This window comes from Cnephaeus nilssonii, assembly GCF_951640355.1.
Source record: "Cnephaeus nilssonii genome assembly, chromosome: 14".
In the NCBI taxonomy this organism is placed as follows: Eukaryota; Metazoa; Chordata; class Mammalia; order Chiroptera; family Vespertilionidae; genus Cnephaeus; species Cnephaeus nilssonii.
Window position 1 is genome coordinate 49,040,986 of NC_137085.1, and position 19,237 is coordinate 49,060,222.

At 40.8% G+C, this 19,237-nt stretch overlaps 2 protein-coding genes across 7 annotated transcripts in view; one reads left to right on the forward strand and one right to left on the reverse strand.

The window, feature by feature from the left end:
• PLGRKT (plasminogen receptor with a C-terminal lysine) overlaps positions 1-15,818 on the reverse strand; it is a 48,609-nt gene extending 32,791 nt beyond the window's left edge. The window contains exons 1-3 of one of the 2 annotated variants that reach the window (XM_079791160.1): positions 15,663-15,818; positions 13,730-13,855; positions 11,861-11,947 (exon numbers count right to left, since the gene is read on the reverse strand). In XM_079791160.1, the coding sequence (XP_079647286.1) occupies positions 11,861-11,941 (81 nt within the window). In that variant the 5' untranslated portion in view covers positions 11,942-11,947; positions 13,730-13,855; positions 15,663-15,818. The remainder of the gene's footprint in view (positions 1-11,860; positions 11,948-13,729; positions 13,856-15,662) is intronic. The other variant, XM_079791161.1, reaches the window with a different exon arrangement.
• CD274 (CD274 molecule) overlaps positions 15,307-19,237 on the forward strand; it is a 29,356-nt gene continuing 25,425 nt past the window's right edge. For all 5 annotated transcript variants that reach the window (XM_079791149.1, XM_079791152.1, XM_079791150.1 and 2 more), the window contains exons 1-2: positions 15,307-15,730; positions 17,138-17,230. The gene's annotated coding sequence lies outside the window, so the exon portion shown is untranslated. The remainder of the gene's footprint in view (positions 15,731-17,137; positions 17,231-19,237) is intronic.

Sequence of the window (19,237 nt, forward strand, 5' to 3'; positions counted from 1 at the left end):
AGAGGGATGTCCGACTGCCCGTTTAGGCCCGGGATCGGGCCTAAACGGGCAGTCGGACATCCCTCGAGGGGCCCCAGATTGGAGAGGGTGCAGGCTGGGCTGAGGGACACGCCCCCCCTCCGTGCACGAATTTCATGCACCGGGCCTTTAGTATTTTTATAATCATGTATAGGAAAAATTAACTTAAAAATTTCCTTTTTCCACACACAGTAAAACGTTTGTTTAGTCTATAATTCATGTATAAACTCTTGGAAGACAAAATAGATTAAATAAATGGAAAAACATCTCCTGTTCTTGGATAGGATGACTTAATAATTCTTCCTAAATAAATTTATACATGCATGGAATCCCAATTTTTTGAAAAATCAATAAACTATGTTCTAGAGTTGGACAAGTTGAACTAAAGTTTCTATGAAAAAGCAAACGTAATAAACACTGAAAAGATAAATTGCATTTGTATATACTAGATTAACTAGGCATCAAAACATACTAAAAAGCATCTCTAATTATGATAGTGTGATACTGGTATATGAATAGACATACTGGCCAGTTGAATAGCATGTCCAGAGACAAACCCAAGTACATATAGACCCTTAATAAAGGTGACATCTCAAATCACTGGAGGAAAATATGGGTTTTTTAATAAACGTAGACACTATGAGATAGTCATTAGGGAAAAGATAAAATTACATCCATATCTTACACTGTATATGAGGACAAATTTCAAATGGATTAGAGAGCTAAATGTAAGTAAATGAAGATATAAAAGTACCATAAGGAGACAAGGTGACTACTTTTGTAACTTTGGTATAGGAAAAGATGTTCTAAATAAAGACTCAAAATACAGAGGCAATAAAATAAAGGATTGTTAATTTGAATACATAAAAATTAAATTTTTTTTCATGCAAAAACATCCCAATATAGCCCAGACCTGGGGCTCAGTGTTTGAACATCAGTCTATGAACCAGGAGGTCATGGTTCAATTCCCAGTCAGGAATCAAGCCAAAATTCCGGGCTTGATCCCCAATATGGGGTGTGCAGGAGGCAGCTGATCAATGGTTTTCTCTCATCATTGATGTTTCTATCGCTCTCTTTCTATCCCTTCCTCTCTGAAATCAATAAAAATATATTAAAGCACACACACATCAAAAAAACAAAAACAAAACACACAAAACACCACCATAAACAAAGACAAATGACAATGTGGAAGAAAAAATGGCAATATATTTCCAAGAGAGGTCAAATCCATAATGTATAAAGAACTCTTAAAAATTGAGGGACAGGGGATTAAAAAAAAATGAAGTGACAATTCACAAAAATAAGATATATAAAAGGCCCTCAAGCATGCATTAATATTCAAGTTTACTCATATTAAATGAATGCAAATTAAAACAAGACTAAGATACCATTTTTTTTGCCTGTCACAGTGGCAAAAATTAAAAAGCAACACCACAAATTCTGTTGGTGAGACTAACAAAACTACCGAGGCACCCGCCTTTCACACCCAGTAATTCCACTTCTGGAAATCAACCTTGAAGATGTACCTCCAACAGTACAAAAATGTGAAGGCACAAGGTTATTTATTGTAACACTGTTTATAATAGCAAATATTGGAAATCATAAGTACCTGTGGTAGGCAGAATAATAATACCTCCACCCCACCAAAGAAATCTGTGCCTTGCATTTGTGGGTTTTTACCTTACATGGCAGAAAGGGAGTTTGCAGGTGTGGTTAACAAAAGGATTTTGAGATGGGGAGATTATCTGGAATTACCGAGACGGGCCCAATGCAATCACAAAAGGGTCCTTAAGTGAATGATGGAGGCAAGAGAGTCAAGAGTTGGAGAGACATGTAGATGCCAATCTGCTGGCTTAGGGAGGAAGGGAACATGAGCCAAGAAATTCAGGGAGCCTCTAGAAAAACTTCTCACTGTCTGAGAAAGAATTGCAAATAAAGAAGGGTAAAAGCCCCACTAAAATGTCATTCTGGATTGGAATCAGAGGTATCAGTATGAATTTATGGTTTATTATTCAGGGTGGGGCAAAAGTAGATTTACAGTTGTGAATAAATCCAACCACAGTTTATTCCTGTGTTGTTATTTATTAGTTATTGTATTATTTTCCATATGAACAACTGTAAATCTACTTTTGACTCACTCTGTATATACTTACAGGCAGATGTAGAAATAGGTATGAGTGTATGCATATGCATGGGTTAGTATATGTGCATGTCCTTGTTGAGAGGACCGAGGAACAATGGCCATAAAGCCCTGATCTCGATTTCTAAATACCATTCTCTAACAAAAGGAACCAGACTCCTTGAATAAGTAGTTAATTCCAGGCTGGCTGTAGGGGCAGTAGATGTGGAGTATCTTATGATCCTAGTAAATAAGCAACTATCCTTGAAAACAAGCATCTATCAAAAGGACATAGGAGCCAACTGGAAGAAGTTCCCAATAGCCAAAACAATTTAAGCCATAAAATAAATAACTACATTATAACCAACAACATAAAATGTCCATGAGACCATATTTATATAATGAATGCAATAAATAATCATGGAGAAGGTGCAGCTTTTCCAATGAACAAATGTAGATGAAATGAAGGTGATAAAATCACAATTAGGCAAACACCCCGGAAATAATTGTTGCTTGTAAATCCCACCAATGGATGCTAAAATGAGTTGGCAAAAAATTGAAGAGAAGCAAGATATCAACAGACTCAAGTATATATCCAAAGATATTTATCAGTTAGAAAAAATAAAAAAAGAGTAACTTTATAGTGAGAAACCTGGTGGATACCGCCTTAACCAAGAGATCAAGATTAAATGAACCAGAAATACGACATCACATCAGGTGTCCTCTGAAATGATGCAATGAGAAAGACAAAATAGCACTCTGTGGTTTAATAGTATGCCAAACAATCCTTAAAACCACAATCTCAGTCTAATCATGAGAACATACTGGGAAAAACCATAAGTGAGAGAACTTCTAAATAACTGACTAGTGCATACCAAAAGTTCTTATCATGAAAGCCAGGGAAAGAATGAGGAACATCACAGGCTGGAGGAGACTAATGAGACACAACAATGAAGTGCAATATAAGATCTTGAATTGGGTCCTGGAACATAAAAGGGACATTATGAGAACAATTGGTGAAATTTCAAATGGATCAGTAATTTAATTAATAGTATTATACTGATGCTAATGTTCTGGTTTTGATCATTGTAAACTGTTAAATCAGCTAGACAAGGGTACATTTAAACTTTCTGTACTAGTTTTGCCACTTTTCTGCAAATTTAAAGTTATTTCAACTAAACATTTCTTAAAATGTAAAAGAGAAATAATTGTTAAAGCTATAGGAGCATTTTTAATTAATAGTCTCATGCCACAACTCTCTATATACTAGATATCCTGTCAATGCTTTACTGAGTTAATAAATAAGTGACCCCTCTTGTTCAAGCAATGAAGAACTAAAACTGAATTAAAATTCAGCCTGCTCAGAGTTATGAAAATAGAATTACAGTTGAGGGAAGAAAAGAAAAAGAAGATCTTTCTGCCAGTCTATAACAGGATGTATTGGTCTCATTTAAGTTTGTGAACAAACCTAAAACCAGTGTGTCCCCCTGGAGAACTGAGTGTAGAAAGCGTCCTGGACCCACTGTCAGTATGGAAGGGCCAGGGAGCCAAGAATCGACTTGGTGGCTTGAGTTTTCTTTGTCATTTGTTTATCCTTGTAGAAGTAAGTGCCTGTGGTACCAACAACCTTTATCAATTATTTTACTTCCATTTCCCCCGTGCCTGAACATAGAGAGTATCCAGAAAGTTAAGTCTTAAGAGTATTTTTATTAACTCCTCTAAGTGATCCCAGACATGTTAATACCTTGCTCCACTTTTAAGAGACTTGCTGAACATTTTTAGCACCCGCTTTTAAAATCAAGCAACTCAACCCTAACTGGTTTGGCTATGTGGTTGGAGCATGGACCTGAGGATTTAAGGGTCCTGGGTTTGATTCTGGTCAAGGGTATGTGCCTTGGTTGCAGGCTTGATCCCCGCCGTGTGTGGGAGACAATCAATAAATGTGTCTTTTTCACATTGATGTTTTTATCTCTGTGTCTCTTCCTCTCCCTTCCACTCTGTCTAAAAATCAAAGGGAAAAATACCCTCAGGTGAGGATTAACAACAACAACAAAAAAACCCAAAAACCTAAAATCAAGCAACTCATTATATTCTTTGCATTTTTTCCCAATCCATCCTTCATTATACAGTTCAATTAACTTATTTTCATCTGTTTTAACTTTGCTAGAGAAAGACATCACACATGGCAGGCCTCACAAACCCAGAAATTGAAAATAACCACATGGTCTGAACATGAAAATTCCCAACTAAAAGTGGGTGATGGTGGTAGTCACATCCTAAGCCACTATCTTCCTGACAAAGGTCCGTCTTTTCCTTAATGGAGCCTGTCTATTGTCTTTTTGCATCTAAGATAACATACCTTTGCAATGTCAGAGTAATCATCATTTTCAGACCCGCTGCACCAGAGTGTTACCTCGTTCCCAGCATACCATCTCTATGTGCTGTAAATGCTAATTATTAACTATCCTATACCCACCAATGTACAAAAAGTATGTCTCCTTGCATTTTGCTTTTTATCCAGTCCTCCAGATTTCCCTGCTTTGCTTTCTTCCTCTTAATCTACTGCCAAGAATTTCATGTAACCCTACTTACATCTCCTCCTTTGAATTTAATGTATAGAGCAAGCTGCAAAGCTGCCATTCTCTGGAGTGTTTTCTCAATCCATTGAGGTTTTGCTTCTTGGAAATTTTCCTCAGTTTGGCTCAAACAAACTCATAAAAATTCTTTACAGGTTTGGCGGTTTCTTATGACACACAAGTCAGAGTATTGGCACTAGCAGAGGCTAAAAGAATGATGCCTGAAACTCAGGGCTCTTGGAGGCCAGGGGTGCACATGGGAGGAAGCTGCACCCATGCTGGGATCAGGAGCCAAAGGACAAAAAGCTTCCTTGCCACTTTGCACTCCCCAGTTCCCCCAGCTGCTGGGGATAGCATATCTCCTAACACTGCTAAAAACCCTGAATTACCTATGTTAATTTCTTTGGTCTGTTTTCCCAGAGGGAAAAAAGCTCTGGAATTCAACTAATAGGGTTTGAACAAAGTTTGCCTTGAGGAAGGGAAATTAAAAGTGACCTCTGAGCTGCTTCAAGATCTTAGTTGTTTCCCCTGTTATATGAATGTGTAATAAAATTGTGTTATTTGTTTATATAGTAAATATTCATAGTGACCAGAGGATACCCTTTCATTCAGGGATTCCCGGGCCCCTTCCCGTGGTCTAATAGAAACAATATAGAATCCCAGAAAGAAAAACAGAAAATCACAGGCCCAGTTACTGCAGTGTCACCTGCTGGACACAGGCACCAAATACATCCTGTATTAGTTTCTAGAGCTGCCACAACAAAGTAACCACAAACTGCATGGCTTAAACAACAAAAATATATTGTCTCAGTCTGGAGTTTGGAAGTCTAAAATTAAGGTGTCAGCAGGGTTAATTCATTGCTGGGGCTGTAATGTTCAGGCCTCTCTCCTTGGTTTATAAATGGCCAATTTCATATTCACATGGCATTGTCCCTGTATGCCTATCTCTATGTCCAAATTTCCCCCCCCCCCTTTTTTTTTTATAAGGATGCCAGTCATATTGGATTAGGGCTCACCCTAATGACCTCATTTTAAGTTGATTACCTCTATGAAGCATCTATCTCTAAATAAGGTCACATGCTGAGGCAGTGAGGGTTAGGACTTTAACATAGAAATTTAGGGGTGGGGGAGCAGTGTCACACTGAACCTGTAATATACCCCATTCACTAATGTGAAGCAGCCGTTGGCCTACTACAGAGCTCTTGTTAAAAATGAACACCTGACCCATGGAAGTCTTGTGCCACTTAGACCTGACATCTCCATTTAGTTGGGTTAACTAGGACAGGACAGCTACAATGCAAGCGCTCATTTGCTGGTCAAATTAAAATGTCTTTGAGGGCATGGCTGGCCTGGCCCTGTTATCATCTCAATTTTGCATAAAGTAGCAGCTGCCTCTTTGGGAAAAATTTTATCCCATTCTGCCACCTAAGGCAAAGCTACTGGCTCAATAAGGGCCCCACAAAGATTCTCCTAAATGCCTGGGCCTGTTTCACTTCTGATTGAACTAAGCTGAAAACTGATGTCGCCAATAGTGCTCCTGCCAGTCTGACCTCAGTGCCCACTATGGTGGTCGCTGGAATCAGTGGGAAGAAGTCAAGTTTGTTCTCAAAGCTCTGGTCAATTGGGCTGAGGAGCAGGTTGTCAGGAGGAGGAATCTGTCATCGGCCCTGAATGTCCCAGCACATTCTTGCTGTACGGTAGGCCAAGAATGCAAGGCCTAGAGTGCTCTTTGTTCAGGCCATTTCTCTGAGCTGTGTTTGTAGTGAACAATCTTGAGAAATAAGGTAACACTTGCCTTGCCGGTGTGGCTCTGTGGTTGAGTGTCGACCTATGAACCAGATCATGGTTTGATTCCCAGTCAGGCACATGCCTGGGTTGCGTTTTGATCCCCAGTGTAGGGTGTACAGGAGGCAACTGATCAATGATTCTCTCTCATCATTGATAGTTCTATCTCTCTTTCCCTTTCCCTTCCTCTTTGAAATAAATAAAAACATATTAGGAAAAAAAAAAAAGAAAAAAGAAAGAAGATAACCCTCCCCAACTCCAGGAGCTCACCGCTCATTATAAAAGCAGTAGATTCCCTAAGCTTGGTGTTCTTCAAATGTGCCACAAACCCACTGAATGCCCAGCACCCATCTAAAGCAATATTTGTAACCTCTGTGAGACTTGAGGGGAATGGGCTCTTGGAGGCCTCATGCTCATTCTCTTTACTATGTTATGAGTAATTAAGTTCTCTGTCTCTGACATGGGTGTATCCTGAATTCTGCCAGCATCCATGAAATGATCACGGGCTAATTTGTTAACTTTCAAATATATTAAAATCCCAGCTCCTTCACAGATCCTGACTTCATGGGGACTGATGTAAGAGTAAAATCCCTATCATTTCCAAAGGTCTTGGACAAGGACTTCTGAGTATGTGACATTCATAGCTGCTTTGTATGCCTAATGTCTGGTCTTCCCTAGGTCACTCTGCTCTGTTGCAGTAATTTAGCTGCTCATTCCTTCTATTGTTCCATTCCCCAAAATACATTATCCTGCATAAGACACTCTTGTCACTCTTTAATAACAACAGCAGCAGCAGCAACTAATATTTATAGAGTGAGAGACATTGTTCTAAAGACTTGAGGTCTTGTACTACACACTTTTTTCCCCATTTTTTAAATTAAGGTATTACATGTGTACATATCTTCCTATTGCCCCCCCCACTCCCATACATGCCCTCACCCCCCAGTGTCTTGCGTCCACTGGTTATGCTTATATGCATGCATACAAGTCCTTCGGTTGATCTCTTATCTCCCCCACCTCTCCTAACCTTCCCGCTGTAAATTGACAGTCTGTTTGATGCTTTACTGCCTCTGTATCTATCTTTTTGTTCATCAGTTTATAATGTTCTTTATTATCCACAAATGAGTGAAAAATGTGGTATTTTTCTTTCATTGACTGGCTTATTTCACTTAGCATAATGCTCTCCAGTTCCATCTAGGTTGCTGCAAATGGTAAGAATTCCTTCTTTTTATGGCAGCATAGTATTCCACTGTGTAGATGTACCATAGTTTTCTGATCCAGTCATCTGCTGACGGGCACGTAGGCTGTTTCCAAATCTTAGCTATTGTAAATTGTGCTGCTATGAACATAGGGGTGCATATATCCTTTTTGATTGGTGTTTCTAGTTTCTTAGGATATATTCCTAGGAGTGGGATTACTGGGTCAAATGGGAGTTCCATTTTTAGTTTTTTGAGGAAACTCCATACTGTTCTTCACAGTGGCTGCACCAGTCTGCATTCCCACCAGCAGTGCACGAGGGTTCCTTTTTCTCCGCATCCTTGCCAGCACTTGTGTTTGTTGATTTGTTGATGATAGCCATTCTGACAGGTGTGAGATGGTACCACATTGTCGTTTTTGATTTGCATCTCTTGGGTAATTAGTGACTTTGAGCATGTTTTCATATGTCTCTTGGCCTTCCTTCTGTCTTCTTTCAAAAAGATTCTATTTTGGTCTGTTGCCCATTTTTTTTTATTGGATCATTTATTTTCCTTTTAGTAAGTTGTATAAGTTCCCTGTAGATGTTGGAGATTAAACCTTTATCAGTGATAAAATTTGCAAATATTCTCTCCCATACAATGGGCTTTCTTATTGTTTTGTTGGTGGTTTCTTTTGCTGTGCAAAAGCTTTTTATTTTGATGTAGTCCCATTTGTTTATTTTCTCTTTAGCTTCCATTGCCCTAGGAGTGGTATCAGTGAAGAAATTACTTCGGCATATGTCTGAGATTTCTCTGCCTGTGGATTCTTCTAGTATTTTTATGGTTTCCCGTCCTATGTTTAAGTCCTTTATCCATTTTGAGTTTATTTTTGTGTATGGTGTAAGTTGGTGGTCTAGCTTCATTTTTTTGCATGTATCTGTCCAATTTTCCTAACACCATTTATTGAAGAGACTGTCTTGACTCCATTGTATGTACATGCCTCCTTTGTCAAATATTAATTGAGCATAGTGGTTTGGGTCGATATCTGGGTTCTCTGTTCTATTCCATTGGTCTATATGCCTGTTCTTGTGTCAGTACCAGGCTGTTTTGAGAACAGTGGCTTTGTAATACAGCTTGAAATCTGGTATTGAGATCCCTCCTACTTTGTTCTTCTTTCTCAGGATTGCTGTGGCTATTCGGGGTCTTTTTTTATTCCAGATGAATTTTTGGAGAGTTCTTTCTAGGTCTGTGAAATATGCCGTTGGTATTTTAATGGGAGTGCATTGAATCTATAGATTGCTTTGGATAGTATGGACATTTTAATGATGTTGATTCTACCAATCCATGAACACGGTATGCTCTTCCATCTATTTATATCTTCCTCTATCTCTTTTTTCAATGTCTTGTAGTTTTCTGAGTAGAGGTCTTTTACCTCCTTAGTTAAGTTTATTCCTAGGTATCTTAATTTTTTGGTGCGATGGTAAGTGGGATTGTTTTCTTAGTCTCTCTTTCTGTAAGTTCACTGTTGGTGTATAGAAATGCCATAGATTTCTTGGCGTTAATTTTGTCTACACACTTTTTATACAATACCATCTTTACTCTTCAAAATAACTCCTATGCAGGGGATACTATCACCTCCAGCTTACAGATTAGGAGACAGAGGCACAGACCTATAGTCAGTCAGGGGTAGAGATAGGGTTCAAAACCAGACAGCCTGACTTTAGTCCTCACTTTTAACCACTCTATATACTGCCTCAGAGTAGGACTTTCTATTCTCGGAGCCATAATGAGCCACAGAAGCCTATAGATCTTTATTTGATATTTTAGGAAGATGAGTCCAGTCAAACTTTTAACACTTGATTTTGACATACAACATTTTAAAATACTTTTTGACAACCTATATATAGGCAATTAGATAATCTACTTTGCTTTGATCTTTTCTATGCAGCCTATGCATAAATCCAGTGTCAAGTTTTCATACTCTGTGTTAGTGTCCTATTGTTATAGCACAAATTATCAAACTTAGTAGCTTAAAGCAACACAAATTTGTTTTCTTACAGTTCTGGAGGTCAGCAGTCTAAAATGGGCGGGTGGAACTGCACTGCTTCTGAAGGCTTCGGGGGAGAATCCATATCCTTGACTTTTCCATTTTCTAGAAGTTGTGTTTCTTGACTCATGGTCCTTTACTCCATCTTCAAAGCCAGCAGCAAGGCATTTTCAAATCTCTCCCCCCCCACCCCCCTCCCCACCTGTCCCTCCTCTGGCCCTCTTGACTCCCTCTTTCCCTTATAAGGACCCTTGTGATTACATTGTGCCCCTCCAGATCATCCAAGATAATACAGGATCTTCTCCATCTCAAGCTCTTAACTTAATCACATTGCAGAGTCCTTTTGCCATATAAGGAAAAACAGTCATAGGGGATCAGGATGCAAATATCTTTGAGGAGGGTATCATTCTCCCTACCCTACATTGTAAGCAGTTGTCTCTTACTATGGTATAGAAACGTTTTGTTTGTTTTCTTTAATTCTCATCGGAGGTTATTTTTTCATTGATTTTTTAGAGAGAGTGGAAGGGAGGGGGAGAGACATGGACAAACATCGAGTGAGAGAGACATATTGATGGGTTGCCTCCTGCCCCTAACCCGAGGCTGGGGATCCAGCCTAAAGCCTGCCTGCAACTGAGATACATGCCCTTGACCAGAATCAAACCCAGGACCCTTCAGTCTGTGGGCCGATGCTCTATCCACTGAGCCAAACCAGCCAGGGCTATGGTATGGACATTTTAACACAAATATCTGGATTGGAGATTTTTAAAAGCCCATTCACTAGATAATTAACAATCCATTTCATCTTGGCTTTGAGGATAGAGCCCCAAGAGCATTTTACCTTTTGGGGTCAAAGAGAACATACTTCTGGAGCACATGTTAGAAACTTTAACCACCATCTATATATATAAAAGGCTAATATGCTATGTTTCTGACCATTTGACTGGTCACTATGATGCACACTGACCACCAGGGGGCAGACACTCAACGCAGGAGCTGCCATGATGCACAATGGCCATTTACAGAGAAATGGCACCATTGACAAAGCAACATAGGTCCCACCACCACCCCAGAGCGACAGCTCACCAAATCGCAGCTGATACTGCCGAGACCCCATGGTGCAAAATGTGGCCCACAGCCCAGCCCAGCCCAGAAACAGTGGCTGTGGGCACTGGTAATGACGCATGTAGCAATACCCGGCTTCCTCTCCCTAGCGACAGGCCATTTAACAATAAATGGCACCGAGGATCTGGCACCCACAAAGCAGCACTCGGTTTCCCCTAAGTGGGACACAGGCCCCACCACCACCCCAGAGTGACAGCCCACCAAATCGCAGCCAACGCTGCCGAGACCCCATGGCGCAAAATGTGGCCCACAGCCCAGCCCAGCCCAGAAACAGTGGCTGTGGGCACCGGGTAATTATGTCTTGTAGCAATGCCTGCTTTCCTCTCCCTAGCGACTAGCCTCCTTGGAGTTTCTTCAGCCCAGGAACATGATTTCCTTTATAGCCAGGTGAAAACATTTTACAGTTTAACCGAATGTCTGTGAAGCGTTTTCACATGCCTCATCTCTGTTGATCCTCATAGAAGTTCCGGGATAGGTAGATAGGAGACTTGGTAGAATCCTGTTTTCTTTTCATTAGCCGGAAAAACTGAGATTTAGAAAGTTTAGAAACTTGACCCAACTGAAAAGAAGTAAGAAATGGTGGAACTTGAAAATGAGTTCAGGTTTTCTCACTGCTCAGAATATAGTCAAACCCTGCTGCAGTTAAATATTTTATCCTTTGTTCTCTCTGCGTGATCTACAATAATAATCTGCTTCACATTAATATTTACTGCTGTGTTGCTGACAATTACCTGAAAGGGAAGTTGGGGTGCTTCACTGGGCTGGAAAAAGTTTAGCTAAATCAGAAAGCAGGTCTAATTAAACAAGTTTATCTATATATTTAAAGCTCTTACTGGCGCCAATCACACACATGTGTTTCCATCTGTCATTGTCTATCAAGAATTTGGTTGACACTTCTATTATAGAGAAAGGGTGAATAGCAATATTAAAATCTTTTAATTAATTTCCTTTCAATGTGCACGATTTTGTGCACCGGGCCTCTAGTAACAACGTAAAAGCTTAATTATTTTAAAAGTACCTGAAGTCGAGCATTCATAAGCATGAACTCCTGTTGGTTTTTCATGTTTTCGTTCATAGATTTTGAAAATATAAACCCCATCTTGACCTAAATATAAAAAAGCAAAGAGATTTAAAACAATATATTCTACATGCATCCCTCATGTGCTGTGCCTTGGAATATTGTGAACTTATAACAATGTAAGAAAAAAACTCTAACCTGGGAACACAGTGTGGATTCTAGTTCTTGCTCCCAACTAACTGTCTGATTGTGGGCAAACTGGCTTGGCTGTCACTTACTAAGACCAGCTAATTGAACTAGACGACTTCCAAAATCTTATGCTCTGTAAATATTTGGCTCCATTTTTCCTGATTTTGTTTCGCACTGTAAATCTTGAAGAACTAAATACTTAAACATACAGAAAAAACTCTCTGGTTGTGTGTGTGTGTGTGTGTGTGTGTGTGTGTGTGTGTCAGAGTGGATACCATCTATCCTCTACCTTCTGTACAGTTGGATGATAGAATCTTTGTTTCTGAGAAGGGGTGATGCAGAAGATGCATCATGTACTTTGAGGACAGATTTGTCTGTGCTCTGTGCATTTGTGTTTTAGGAGGTTTTAAGTATCTCAGAGTCACTATATCAATACTCTTCTTGTAATCCCTGCCCCTCTCCTATACACCCTCTATTTCCAGCCACCCACTCCTGACATCCCTTGGCCATCCTCCTCAAGTTTCACCTTTGTTCTCTTCAAGCTACCACTGAAGTTCTCAAGGGGGAAAACATAAGGATAATTAAATGTCATGGGAAACTCAGTTTTTAAATGAATATATGGTATTGTCTATCTTATGTGGGCTGTCAATTCTGGGGAGGCCAGAACTCTTAATACTTTGTTCTTAATCCAATTGGGTATGTACAAAAGACCTTCAGTTTTACTTTCAGAATGCAAAACTCAAGGATGTTACAATTGCTCTTTCCTTCTCAACAATGCTGCTGATTCTCTTTGGTGAGCTGTTGAGCAGAGGGCCAGTTTAAATGCTTCTACCAGGATTCATAGCATTCTGTGGGAAGCCATTGGAGCTTCTGTTTTCCATATCCCTATCAGAAAATCTTAGGTTCTGGCTAATAGTGGAGAAGAATGGAGAGAGAGCATTTCATTCCAAGTGACATGAGTTATCTCTGCTATTAGGGCTCCAGGAGAGTGAGAACTGCAAGCCAGACTTCAGTGGCTTTCCTGTATTCAGGCCGTAGACACACTCTGGAATTATAGGGGCCTCTGGTCCAGAGTCAGCTTTAGTGTTGGGAAGAGGCCAGTTATTCACCATAGAAGCACGGCCCTGAACAGGCCTGGGAGGTCATGAGGTTTCTCTCCTGCTCTACCACTGCCACCCTCCATCCTGTGACCAGAATTGGAGGCCACCCATTGAGAGTGGGAGATCTAGCATAAATTCTCTCATTTGTGCAAATTCTGACTGTCCCATGTCAATGGTCTCCAATAGCAGACCAGAAATTGCCTGAAGGCAGAAGCAATGTATTATCCATTGGCAGTCTCCATGGTGTCTCTTTCCTATAAAAGTTTGCAGAAGGCAATGAGTGACACTAGAGAAAGGCTGGCTCAGGTCACTTGCCATTTCTTACTTTTCTTCTGCATACAGGAGTGGATAATTAAAATTTTACATATGTTGCAAACATTTCTAAAGAAAACAATTGTCCCCTAATCCTATTCTTACACACACACACACACACACACACACACAGTATGTCACAGAGCTATGTCTCTTACAGTTGCTACTATTTATTAAGGGGTGGGATCTCCCTTGAAGTACAGGAAGAGTCTGTATATCAGCCATCTAGGGGAAAGAAACTATGTGGAAAGTTAGGATTTAAGTTTACCTCTTTCTGGGCCTTGCTCTCTTGGGTCTATATTGTAGTTTGAATGTGTTAGGCAACGTTCCCAAGGGTTAAAGCTAGAAGCAAACCCAGGAGAAGAGCTTCCCCGTGGTCCTCAGGAGATCACACCTGGAAACAAGTGCACCACACCTTGTAAAGTACATCTTGGAGTTCAGTATTTTCAACTTTTCCCACTCTAATAGCCATTTTCCAGTGTTTGGAAGTTGTTCATAATACTTTCAATCTTCTCTCTCCCACTCACTATATATATATATACTAGAGGCCCAATGCACGAAATCGTGCAAGAGGCTCAGCCCTTGCAGCTCTGGTCAGCCCTCACAGCCCCCGCTTCGTCCAAAATGTCATCCTGACAGTCTCTTCTGCTGTTCGATATAATTAGCATATTAGCTCTTTATTATATAGGATATACACTGAGTGGCCAGATTATTATAATCTCTGAACACATAATAATCTGGACATTCAGTGTGTGTGTGTGTGTGTGTGTGTGTGTGTGTGTGTGTGTGTGTACTGGTTTCAGAGAGGACGGAAGAGAGAGAGATAGTAACAGCAATGATGAGAGAGAATAATCGATTGGCTGCCTCCTGCAAGCCCCACACTGGGGATCACCTACAACCTGGCATGTGCCATGACTGGAAATCGAACCGTGACCTCCTGGTTCATAGGTTGACACTCAACCACTGAGCAACACCAGCTGGACTCACAAAATATTAGTAAAATGATGACTATCGTTCATACTGCTGTATGATACATAGGAAAGTTAAGAGAATAAATCCTAATAGTTCTCATCACAAGAAGGAAAAGTTTTTCTTTTTTTCTTTCTTTTCTTCTTACTGTTTCTACATGATAGATATTAGCTGAACGTGTTGTGGTAATCATTTCACAATATATGTAAGTCCAACCATCATACTGTATACCTTAAAATTAGACAATGATGTATGTCAATTATTTGTCAGTAAAAGTGGGGGAAGAAAATAAGCAAGAGTGATCTCGAAATAGGAATAACTGAATTCACTCAGTTGTATAAATAAGCCTTTCAAAAATTCTAACACTTATACTATTGGTGAAAAATTTTTTGATACTTAAAATTTAGACCAGTGTGTCTCAGAGGACTGAGAATGCTGGTTTGAGTTCTTAATGACTGCATTTTTCCTTTTATTACTCCTGAGGCCTTAAAATGGGCTCTTTAATACTCTAGCCCAGTATCAGCTGTGCTATAGATTACAATGGGAAGGGATATTTCTGAGGAGTGTTGGGGCTGCAATTTACAGGCACCGCTAGGAACATGCATTTAATTCTACTTGGTTTTTTAAATGGATAATCCCATAACCACGACCTCTGTCATCCAAATTTCTGCGCTGACTCACTTCCTGATCAAATTACACATAACCTACATTTATGACTGGTTGCATAATTACAATCATTTTCTTTTTTTAACTTTTTTTATTGATTAAGATATAACATATGTATCCATATCCCCCATTGCCTCCCCCACCCCATCCCCATACATGCCCTCATCCCCCAGTACAATCATTTTCAATAAATCGTTGCGTTCCGTTCACATTAGTCCACTTCCCCTGCAAATTCCAGCCCTTAACCTACAACTTCCGGAGGGTTTCCCTAATTTAACTCCACCCGCCCTGATGACAGTAATCTGGGTATTTCCTGAATGGTATGCTGATTTCCGTGGATAGTGCTCTGTAGACTTTCCCAATTTGATTACAAGGTTACGGGAAAGGCCCAGAGTCCTGTCGACAGGAAGGGATTCTTTCCAAAACGAGTAGGAGACCTTCTCCACTGGGAGCAGGAAGGAAGCCAAGGGCGGGCGCACACAAGAAGCAAGAGCGCCGCGTGGGCCTGCACGCCTGGGGCCCGGCAGCCCAGCGTAGGAGGACGTGGACCCGCGCTCTCCACCCACCTGTGGCCGGCCGGTTCCCGCAAGGCTGGCTCTCAATCACGCAGCGGGCAGTGGAGGAGCGGGACACGGTAATGGCCGCAGAGACCTTCAGATTTCGGGTCCCCTAGTCCGCGGCAAGAACCGGGTTTCACCTCGCGGATTGACTAGCCTTGACAGTGGATGACAACCCTTAGCCAATCAGCGCAGCCCTTGCCTTCTTTAAAGGGCCCGCGCGCCGGACCTAGGCCTGCAGTGTTATGCACTTGGCACCGGGCAGGTGGAAGAGGCAAATTCAAAACCCCAGCGACTGAGCTGTCAGATTTTAAGGGGAGGCAGAGGAAGCAGAATGACAGACAGTCTCACTTAAAAGCTTCAAGTGAACTTTTGTCAGTACATGAGAATCCATGCTCCTGCGCCCTGCTAAGCCTCCCTAGACTTTAATGAGCTGTTTTACTGTTATTCTCTAGAAATGGTATCAACCACCACTGTTGGATCTGTTTCCAGGAAGAGAATGTATCTCGTGAGAGATTGTCACTTAAACATATAGTCCTTATAAACATTTTAAAGGGCTTTTCTACTGGCAGAATAGATTTAATGTTGAGGATTGACAGGAAGCCAGAGAAGAAGGAGACAGGTGGGTGCATTCTATAGAGGCAAGCCTCCTAGGAACAAAGACTGACAGGACAAATGGAAAATATCCAGCACACCTCTTCTACAACCTTGGGTTTATCACTTTTGGAAGTCCTAGTTCAAAGGAAAGAAATGCTACCACTTGAGGATACAGCCATGGTTCTATTGAATTGAAAGCTGAAATTGCCCCCTGATTATTTTGGTTCCTTATAGTGATAGAATTGGGATGACTGATCCCAATGACTGAGAGGAAATTGGGTTGCAGCTCTACAATGAAGGGAAGGGAAACTGTGCATGACACCCAGAGATTCACTGGACCTGTCTTATTCCTCCCATCTACAATAATAATGCTCATTAGATAACTGCAGTAACCTGATAAAGTCAGGACCACTTAAATTTCAGACCATGCAAAAATTAAAGTGTAAAAAAATCCTGATTTACCATGGTAGTGCATAAGGCAAGGGAAACATACGTGAATAAAGTAGGAAGCTTTGATTCTCATTTTTAACTTAGCAACAAGCTGTAGAGTCAGGGATTATTGTAGCTCTGCATACAAAATGTTAACTGGTTATAACCTCCCTGGCCCCTCTTTCCCTGTTACTTTGCATGAAGTGTACTGGTGGAATCAAATATTATAATTTAGTTTCTAGACTACACCCAAATTGACATCACCTCAAAGCAATTTGATGATTGGTAGGATTCTGTGATTCTCATGTGCAGGGGATGAGCTTCTCTTCATTTGAGCAAAGGGCAAGAATAAATCTGGGGTGGGAAAAACAGGTAGACTATCTGGGTTTTCTCTTTGTCTACCCTCATATTTACTCATATTTATTTTTCTCCCTCCCCTGCCCTATTCTTTACCCCAGAAGCTGACCTTTTTGGAAAACATCACCTGGGTTCTTCTTAGCTGGGTTTAAACAATGGAGGATTAAGGAAATTGGAGGCAGGAGAAAAGAGAGGTAGGATATGTTATATCCATTCTTTCTCTGTTTCGGTGTAAGGATCTGGCAGTGGCTGTGTCTCTCCACACCTGCAATTCTTGACCAAAGGTCTCTCCTCCATGGCTCCAGCTCACACACGTGCCCTTGACCCGGATCGAACCCGTGACCCTTTGGCTCTAACCCTTGAGCAAATCAGCCAGGGCATCCTCCCTTGCTCTTTAGTCTAAAAATGATATGGGCTTCCCACTGTTGAACCAAGACTCTCAAGTTGGTGGTTCTTAACTTCAACTTGATGGTTGGGATGCCTCAGCTGGATGATTCTCTCAACCTCACCACACCCCTTTAAATAGTGTCTACATTAATATCTCTTTACTACATTAGTATCTCTTTAGTCAAACCAATTGAGTATAATTCTGATTCCTGATTGAAACCCAATGGATACACTTGAAGCTGTACACATACATTATAAATACTCTTGTATGTATGATATGTTCACAATTTTGAAATATAAGTGAAAAAGTGACTATGAGAATATATACCCTGGTAATTGAGAGAAATATATATATGTGTGTGTTTTATCTCTTACATAATAAAAAGGTAATATTTAAATTACCATCACTCCGCTAAGCCCATGATTGGGCCAGCGGGTGACACAGGGGGCGGGACTCGGGGTGGCTGGGGTGGTGATTGGGCCGGCAGGACGCTGAGCTCGCGTTGCCAGCTGCGACGCGAGCTCAGCGTCTGCGCCATGGCTGTGCTGCGGCACAGACAGGCCTCTGGGGCAGCGAGCGGAGCGGGCGTTTTGGAGGTTTGGAGGCGGCGGGCGGTGGGCGGGCGGCGCGGCTCCCCCGGGAGGAGTCTGGCGGCAGTTGGGCCGCAGGAGCACGTGGCAGCGGCCCCAGCCTTCCTGGGCGGGAGGCAAAGGCAAGACCCTGGCCTGGGCTCCAGCCGCAGGAGGACCACGCCCCCGCCCCGCCCCGCCCTAGGGGCCCAGGGACTTCGGAGCTGCCGACCAGCGGACAGACAGCTTACACGTGCATGATTAAATCATGCACTGGGCTTCTAGTGTGTGTGTGTGTGTGTGTGTGTGTGTGTGTATGTATATATATATGTGTGTATATATATATATATATATATATATATTTTTTTTTTTTTTTTAGAATGTGGGAGTAAGAGGATTAAAAGAATTTATTTCAAATCGAATGAATATAACTTTAACTGGTATATGCATTATTTCTAATTGTATAAATGTGTGTGTGTATATATGTTTTTACACAAATGTACAAATAGTTGCTTTCAACAAATCATTTTGCATTAGAGCATAAAGATTTTCATGTTAAATAGCATTCATGTGTGTCATTTTTAACAGGTGTCAGATTTCCCACAAGTATGTATACAATTCCCATTGTTGGATATTTCTGATTTCTTTTTTGCTATTGTCAATAATATCATGATGACCATCTTTATATATATCATAAAGATGGTCATCATGATATTATTGATGGTATATATATATATGGCCATGATGATATATACATGGCTTTTTAATATTTTGATTGGAAATACTGGGTTAAATAGTATAAATATTTTAGAGAGAATTGATGTAAAATCCTCAGCTCATTGAAAGTCTCCTACCCTAGGAAAAGAAAATTACTCAATATTTCTCTTTATATCCATAAAGTACTTCTTTAAAAAAAATGAAGTTTTGAAAGTTTAAGATATGCTTAGAGGCATTTATTTTTAACATAGATGCTTTTGAAAATAGTGTGAATTTCACCATTAATATGGGAACCAGGATTAGCCAAAAACCTCAGTCTGTTATGGAGGGCAAGTAGTTGCACAGTGTGTGGGGCTAAGGCTAGAAGATCTTCAATTAAGCTTTTTTGGAATGGTGTTTCCCATGCTCTGGGGAACATGGTCTGAATTTTAACCTTACACTTCAATCATGGAGCACACCTGTAGCCTGGACATGGTCTGAGCCGGCAAAGCATTACTGAGCTTTGTACAAACCTCAACAGTGACGCA